Source organism: Haplochromis burtoni, unplaced genomic scaffold (assembly GCF_018398535.1).
Source record: "Haplochromis burtoni strain Fernald_Lab_line unplaced genomic scaffold, NCSU_Asbu1 Contig_2048, whole genome shotgun sequence".
Classification (NCBI taxonomy): Eukaryota; Metazoa; Chordata; class Actinopteri; order Cichliformes; family Cichlidae; genus Haplochromis; species Haplochromis burtoni.
The window spans coordinates 7,236-15,654 of NW_024584409.1; the positions used below are offsets into that span (position 1 = coordinate 7,236).

General features: G+C 39.5%; 1 protein-coding gene and 2 long non-coding RNA genes across 3 annotated transcripts in view; 1 reads left to right on the top strand and 2 right to left on the bottom strand.

The window, feature by feature from the left end:
* The window catches only part of LOC121813612 (probable E3 ubiquitin-protein ligase HERC6), a gene marked incomplete at its 3' end in the record, with an annotated part of 3,261 nt that extends 931 nt beyond the window's left edge, over positions 1-2,330 (top strand). Inside the window, 1 exon segment of the mRNA XM_042217476.1 lies at positions 2,167-2,330. Within this exon segment, the coding sequence (XP_042073410.1) occupies positions 2,167-2,330 (164 nt within the window).
* A 2,026-nt stretch (positions 2,331-4,356) lies between these two features.
* LOC102304288 lies at positions 4,357-5,105 on the bottom strand. Its single transcript, XR_318023.2, has 3 exons — positions 4,876-5,105; positions 4,690-4,795; positions 4,357-4,527 (listed from the first exon to the last, which is right to left on the bottom strand). It is a non-coding gene; the product is annotated as an uncharacterized LOC102304288 (long non-coding RNA).
* Positions 5,106-6,473: 1,368 nt separating this feature from the next.
* LOC121813610 lies at positions 6,474-7,294 on the bottom strand. Its single transcript, XR_006053789.1, has 3 exons — positions 6,942-7,294; positions 6,548-6,843; positions 6,474-6,511 (listed from the first exon to the last, which is right to left on the bottom strand). It is a non-coding gene; the product is annotated as an uncharacterized LOC121813610 (long non-coding RNA).
* Between the last annotated feature and the right edge of the window lie 1,125 nt (positions 7,295-8,419).

An 8,419-nucleotide genomic window follows, 5' to 3' on the forward strand; every position in this document is an offset into this window, starting at 1 on the left:
ATTAGAGAGCAGCATTGTTCTGATTAATATACTGTAAAGCTGCTTTATGGTTGAGTTAGTCATCAAATGCAAAAGAGACACAACACCTCAAATTCTGACAGATGATTTTAAGTATAATGACAACGTAGTGACTCTCTTACTATAATTTGAATAAGTCAGTACCTGGCTTATTGCAGATCTGACGAATATACCTTAATAACAATATTTCAGTCAAATGAAAGATTCTTCATAGCCTGGTTAAGCCTTTTAAAAAAGCCATGTGTTTTTGCACTGGGCCCTGATTCTGTTTTTATTATGCTTGTTCAAAGTACAAAAACGTATGCAAAGGAAAGTGGGCCGAAATTCCTCCCAAAGCTATGTAAAGATTCATTACCAGTTATCACAAACACTTGACTGCAGTTCTTGCTGCCAGGATGCTTCCACCAGTTAATACATTTAGAGGTCAATTGCTTTTTCACATAGGGCCAGCTAGGCTTGAATATTTTTTCCCTTAATGAATGAAATTATAAATTAACAATTGTGTTTTGTATTTACTTATTACACATAAATGTGACAAATATGCAAAAATCCTTTTTCCTGTGATGTGATGATGATAATATGTATGTAAAAGTTTTCAAATTTACTAAAAAGTTGTTAATTATTTGCCTAATGAGATAACATTTTTAGTACAAGCTAGCTTAGGTGAGCCAACCAAATGACCAAAAACGATGAGCAGTGCTATCTTCCTATAGAATTGTGAGAATTTTTTGGATACTGATGAGCTTTTTCACAATATACTGACATTGATAGCTGTCTAACTATTATTAATTAAGTAAAATTATATTTTCTTTCCATTGCTGTTCTTCAGGGTTCCTGACTGGTTACAGGAGAGCTCCTATTCTTGGCATCGACCAGGTCAAGATGAAGGTGCATTTTCAGAGTGGCACCTGTGATCAGCACTTCATTGAGTCAGAGACATGTCACTCTAATCTGTATCTGCCTTTTTACTCAACTAAGGAGATCATGCGAGACAGACTGACAGAGGCCCTGCTAGCAGATACAGATTTCACACTGTGATGGTGGATCGTATGCAGCTCTAAAGGAGCGTGCACTGTGTCTGTGCTGAGGAGGAGGGATGAGATTTATTTTTACTCTGGGAACTCATCTTTTTTTTTCCTGTGGTACCTCAGGATAATTTACACTGTGTGTTACATTAATATTACACTATAGGAAATGCAAAAAATTCAACATCCCCACATAAGACAGCTGTGTAACAGCATCAGCATCATAAGGCACTTTAGAATTATCTGACTTTTCTTAATATGTCATAATTTATCCAATAATTTAAGTTACTGCTGCATTATAATTCTTATGAATCAAATCTCATTTTTATGCTCAGACAAACACGAACAGGAGAATGTATTGCTATATAACTACTATATTGCTATAAACATCTGACTATGTAATACAATCCAATAGAGCACTTCTGTATTATTTATCACTTTATTCTTTGTGTTTTCTTTAATTCTGGTGGGGTTGAATTATTTCCAATAATAAATCTTTAACATATGTAACACTGGTTATTTGTTGGAACAATAAAAATGTGTATTTTACACTAAACATTGCTTACCTGGTAAATCCCTAATTACTGCAGTCTGAGGTTTCCTTAACAAGATTTGAAGAAGCAAGAGTACAGTAGTACAATAGAGTCACAAGTGATGAAAGCTGGGACATATATTTGAAAAAAAAAGTTTTTCATAGTATATGTTAAAAAAGCAAGCATAGTTTCTTCCAGCCAGCCAGATGCTATAGATAATAACAAGTCATCACTTATTATGATCTAATCTAATCTAATAACTCTGGATCAGCCTACAAAGGCAGCTGATCTGTAAAGTCAGCTTACAGAAATATATAACTGCATATCATCTACAAAGAAACAAAGCTTTATTACATAAACTCTTTTGTGGCCAATGTGAAGCATCTAACAGAAAGAGGTCGAATGCATATCCTTGAAGCACACCACAAACTTTCAGGTTTCTACACAATGAATTACCATGGGACAAGTAACCACAGTAAAATATCAGTGGCAGAGATATAAAGCGACCACTCTTTAAACAAAATGGAACAGAACAGTTCATGATTTGACCAAAGCGTGGATGTAAATCACTACTTTTATCTTCCAAACAGGAAGGAGTTTGTGGATGCCTCCAACACATAGTGGAGAATGTGTTTCAGGAGTTCAAGAGAGGCTTCTTCCTGGTGTGTGAGCAGGATTTGGTGAAACTCTTCAGGCCAAAGGAGCTGCAAGAAGTGATGGTGGGCAAAGACTTCAGTGACTGGGAAAAGCTGAAACAGGTAAACAGCTGTTAGTGACACAAGATGTAATTTGTCTGCAATTCTTTTATCACATCCCATTATTGTGAATGAGTTATCTTTGGTATATCTAACAGTCTCTTTCACTATGATTAGAACACACATTATGAAGGTGAATAAAGCGCAGACCACCTCACCATACAGATGTTTTGGGAACGATGAACTAAAAACAAGAAGAAAGCTTTCCTTTGTAAGGACTGTATTTCATGTTAACGTGTAAAACAATAAGTGTGAATCTTATTCTTCAGTATGTCCCAAGAGTCACAACAAAGCAACGAATCACAGGAAGTTAATAAAGTAAAATATTGGGGTTTTATGACCTGAGTTTGATGGAAAAAGCATTTGACCAACAGCTGAGATGGTTGAGCACTAATGCCTGAATTGACAGACTGATTTCAGATGTTGTGCACAAAAATGAACACATAAAAAAAAACTCACAGAGTTTGGCTTTTTTCCTGTTACATGTGTTACATTATATCATTAAAATACATCAAATGCAGTAAGTGTACACATGTTTCATATAAATATACTTTGTAACATTCTTATTTTCTTTAATCTACCTGATTAAACATTTCAGTTACATAAAACATGCAATTTTTTCATTTTATGTACTGTACAGCCTATATAATAAATAAGTATGTATCCAGTAAGTATAAAATCCACAAAGCTACACAACATGGGGTGGTTCATTTCCAAACACAAGTCTAACGTCAGTTTCACACTTTTTTATTATTAGAAATAATTGAATTGTTACATGTTTAAATTTACACAAAATACCAGAAATCTACACTGTCATGAACACTTTTTTCACCAACATCTAAAAAACTATTAAAGATAAAAGGTGGGTGGATGGAATTACCACTATATTAAACAGTTTAAATATAACGTTTGAAAAGCACATGTCAACTGAAAGTGTAATGAAAGAAACAAAACCTTAAATGCATTCTTGGTGGATTTTAATTCACCCAATATGAGCAATCATCGCCAGTACGATTATTTGTGTTATTATGTACTCTGTGTGTTAATGTGTTGTATCATCTTTTTTAGGTTTCCTAGTCATTGTCAGTTATATTAAACACAAAATATAAAAAGTTTGAATCGGCCCTCATCTTCCAAGGTGTAGTGGCACCGTTCCCTCTATGGCTGCTTAAACTCTTAAAATTGTGCATTCATATCAGTGTAGACATGTGAAGAAAATACAGGCAGAACTAAGTAGATCCAGTTTTCATTCAAAAACATTGGTCCTCATTCAGTATGTGTATGGAAACATAATTGTCCTGTGCAAACAAAAAACACGTGCACACACAAAATTACAGAAAACCTGTGCAAACTTTGTTCTGTGCGTTTGTTAATGACTCTGGATCATCCACATACTGTCATGCTTCTACTTATCTTTGCAAATAAGCAAGTTTACCTCAAGGTGAAGTGGAGAAAGTGATGATGGTGTAAGAGAGACGCCTGCATCACTAAAGCAGGAAAACAGGAGGAGATATGACTGAAGAAACAGAAACAATAGCATCACAAGTCAGTGATTCATCTGTATTTTAATAAAATGATTGTTAGAATTACAATTTAAAAAAAAAAAAAGTTCTGGAACTAGCCTTAAGGCTCTTGTGCTTTCCTGCTTGGCACAGCTCTGCAACATTGTGTGCAAGTCTGGTGGTGGAACACAGCACCAGCACTTTATCCTCTGAAGAACAGTGTTGACAAGTTTACCCAACTGGTCAATATATTAACCGCATCTCTTAGGGTTGTTTTGTAGCATGAGGCATCATGTCTGTACTTACAAACTGAGCATTAGTACAGATGCAGTGACAGCTTGTTTCACATTGTTTGAAAGATTCTGTTCATAGAGTTTGAGCAGAACTTCTACGTACGTACAGTGATGTGAAAAACTGTTTCAGATCATTAAACAAATTTAAATATTAGATAATGATAACACAAGTGAACACAAAATGCAGTTTCTAAATCAAAGTGTTTATTACTTATGTCAAGATGCGTGGCAAGAACCGGGACCAAATGCAGGATTTTCCCATCAGAGTCGGTGTGTTTATTTACAGTGAGAAATGTGAACAATCGTGAAACAGAAGGAAAGAAGTGGTTTCCATGAACGTGCTCCTGACTCCCGCTCCATGCTCATGGTCCGTGGTTTGACAGGCAAACAGCTCCTAAACTCTGAAGACAAACATAAAAAAGACAGCTTCTGAAGTCGTTCAAAGGGCTAAGCAACTTTGAACGACTTCAGAAGCTGTCAGAGGAATGAGGACCCAAAATGCAGGACTTGATGAAGGCAGTGCGTTTATTTACAGTGGTGTAAATCCAAGCAACAATAAATACCTTGTGCGATCCCGACTCCTGTTCCGTGTCTTCTCCTTTAACCTGTGCTCCGTGCCCGTTCCCTGTGTACTGTCCGTTTGCTGCTTCCTGGTCTCCACAATTCCTCCTGGGGAAACACAAAGGCAGCCGTGAGTACAACACCTGACGCCAGACTTGCACTAACCTTGCACATAAACCGAGACTGACGGGAAGTCAACGATCCAGCGTCGAGGAGCTCTCAGCCACACTGTTTTGAAGCTCCTCTGATGAAGCTAGATCAGCGCCAGGTGTCATAGTACGGCTGTGTGCCGGCAGGAATTGGACCCAAACGCAAACTCACTGGAGACAGGACGGAACTCAAAATTGCAGCTTTTATTGCTGAACACAAAAAACTACAAAATCTAAACTGGGAAGACTCTAACAAAACACACAGGGAGCTACAGGTAGAAACACACAGCATGAGGGTACGACACAACAGGGAGCACAGGAAAACACAGGGCTTAAATACACAGGGGAGTAATTAAGAAATGAGCAACAGGAGGGAGACACAGCTGGGAGAAATTAGGCTAACGAGACAGGAGAAAGGTAAAACTGAACACATTGATATGAGACATGAACTTTCAGAACAAAACAGGAAACGAACAGACAGAACCAGAACGGACACTGAACTTGGCAGGCAGACTCACGAGCAGACACAGTGACACCATGGACAGACAGAGGGAACACAGGCAGGCATGAAACAAGCACACTAACACATAGCAAACCTAAACAAAAGACAAGGCAGAATAAACAAGTATATAGAAGAATATAAAGAAACACAAAACATCGAGTCCTCAGACTCAGGACCATGACACCAGGTATGTGTGGAGATTCCTGGGTGTGACCGGTAGCTGGCAAGGCCACACTCACCAGAGCTGAAAGTGCCTGCCATGACTGCACCCACACACCTGCCAAAACACAAGCATGGACACAGGACAGCAGAAGCACAGAACACATATAATAATAATAATAATAATAATAATAATAATAATAATAATAATAATAACAACAACAACAAGTCCATACTGCACACGGGTCCGTGACACACACTGATCCCAGAACAGACCGCATGTACAAATCAAGTTCTCTCTTTAGTTCGTTTTCATCCTCCTAGTCCTCCTCATCTCCTTGTAACCCTGTTTTTATTCCTTGGGATGAAAAAGCAAAAAGGGGCCCAAATCTACTCCTGCAGGAACAATCGGTCATTGTTTGTTTTTTAAACTGCTGAGATATGAAGCGATCCTCGCTTGTTTGTCTCTAGTTAGTCTGCAGTTTTTATGTTAACACAAATGCATGAATATTTTACTGACTCATTAACTGACACTGGCACTATCGGCGGTTTAGAGGCGGAGTATGTACACAGATTGAGGAGGATCTAAGTATGACGTGGATGACAGAGGAAATCGGGCGTGGCCCTCCTGTCAAAGTTCATTCCCACTTTGAGTTTTTGTTTCAGAGACGGTTCAGCCTGATGTAAATTCACTGCGAGAAGAAAAATACCCTATAAATCTATTAGCAGCTATGGTTTAGGCAGCAGAGCGTAAACTAACACGTCACTTGGAGAGAACTGTAGAGTTTTCCTTCATGGTTTCAAATGTAAGCTGGCTGATTTGGTTCATTTTTGTTTTTGTTTTAAACTGAGCAAACCTGGTCTTCTCCTGAGGACTGCTGCAGGTATCATGCAAGCATCTTAATTTAATAAAAAACCAACAACAACAAAAAATAATAAAAAATAGAATGAAACTCATTTCAGGAGACAAATAACATGATGTGTCCAGGACCGTCCTCCTCCTCCTCTGCATCCCTGCTCAGGACATGAGCATGTTTCATGTCTGCTCACCTGGGCTTCCAGTGTCAGACGTCTTACACAAGCTCAGCTCGTAGATCCCAGTCACTCGGTTGCTATAATGAAGCAGAAGTTATGAACAAGGAAACTTTGTAACAGGGCAGATATCTTTGATTGTGAAACAGAGATGGCCACAGTACAGCAGCCCAGATTTACCAGTCAGGAGTTTTGGACTATCCAGTCCCAAAGAGGTTCTTGAGAAAACGGGGTGGGGAAATCTTGGCGTCTCGGGAGTAAAAGACCGTGCAGAGGTCTTTGGTGATAATGGCAGGCTGGATGCAATGGTCCAACTGCAGAGAGGAGATAAAGGGTGTGTGTTAGACACGATGACATCAAGAGACTTAAAAACACGTACAAACAGGTACAACATGGCGGAGCAGCAGCTGACCTCCAGATACGCAGATAAGGTCATGTAGATCTTCTCTCCATAGGGAGTGACGCAGTTGAGCAGGAGGGAGTTGTGCAGGGAGCTGTCCCACACTGCCTCAAGGTCCTGAAAAAGACAGAAAGAGCAAAAGTTAGCTTGACAGCATTATTTTTTATGAAGTCCTACTTGGTGCTAACATTACAGGGTCTCTGTTTACAGCAGTGTGTCATGTTGTTAAAAAAAGTGAGTGACGTGAGCACAGTTCTGACATATCAGGAAGTGAACACAGTGACTGAAGCGGTGTTCACATTCATCCTTTAATCATGACAAAACGTGAGGAATCGCACTGAGGTGAGACCTTGACAACAGACAAATCAGAACGTAGATTTTTCCTTCATGGTTTCAAATGTAAGCTGGCTGATTTGGTTCATTTTTGTTTAAACTGAGCAAACCTGGTCTTCTCCTGAGGACTGCTGCAGGTATCATGCAGCATGTTAATTTATTAAAAAACCAACAGCAAAAACCCCCAAAATAGAATGAAACTCATTTCAGGAGACAAATAACACTGATAGAGACATTTTTTTGTACAGATGATTGGCAAACGGAAAGTTTCTAAAGAGTCGTGCACACACAAGTAGACTACTACAACATGCTACTTAGTTAGGCGAGTTTGGGAATGACAACCAAGCGGAACAAGATTAGACCCAAACATTGTCATCGAAACGAAAACACAGAAAGCTGAGGGGAGGGAATAGAGAGGAGGAAAGCTGAGCTGGCAGCGGGGTTGCTGGAGGAAGGCTGCGCCGCCTCGCCAGCTTAGATCTGCAGGGAGATTTTTACGTTGTGAGGAGAAGGGAATGTTTTTGAAGGGTGCAGAAGCTGCACGTTTGACTGTGGTGTGAGAGGAGCGTGTGTGTCTGTGTGTGTGTACCTTATCGTTCCTGCTAGCAGAGGATTAAAAGCGTACAGCCAGTCGTTCATGTCGTTCTCGTTGGTGGCCTGCAGGAGGATGCCTCCATGTTTTGTGCACACTGCAAATGTGTTGGGCGTCTGAAAAGAAAACATCACATTATATTCATGTTCATTCAAATGATAAATCCCAGTCCATTTGCCATTTCATCAATCAACGTGCACCAAAACAATTTGAATGAATTCTCATTAAAGACAAACGTGTTACATCCAGCCTTTCTCTATCCTGCCTCAAACCTTAAGCATGGCCTGCTGGTCTTCGCTGTATTCCACCTGTGCTGTGGAGAGGTTGAGGACGCCTCGCTCCACGGGGTCCTGGTCGCTGTTGTAGATGAAGTCGTAGGGCCGGCGAACAACCACAAAATGCTTCCCCCATGAGTTAGAGCGAGGCTCCACGAAGCTTAGAAAACCCTTCTTGGACACAACAGATCTGAAAAGAAGAGATTTTATTCATTTATTTATTTTTTAAGAGAGCGCTTGTTTGAGCAAATGACTATAACCAAGTACATCCTGTGATTCAGCAGCTGATA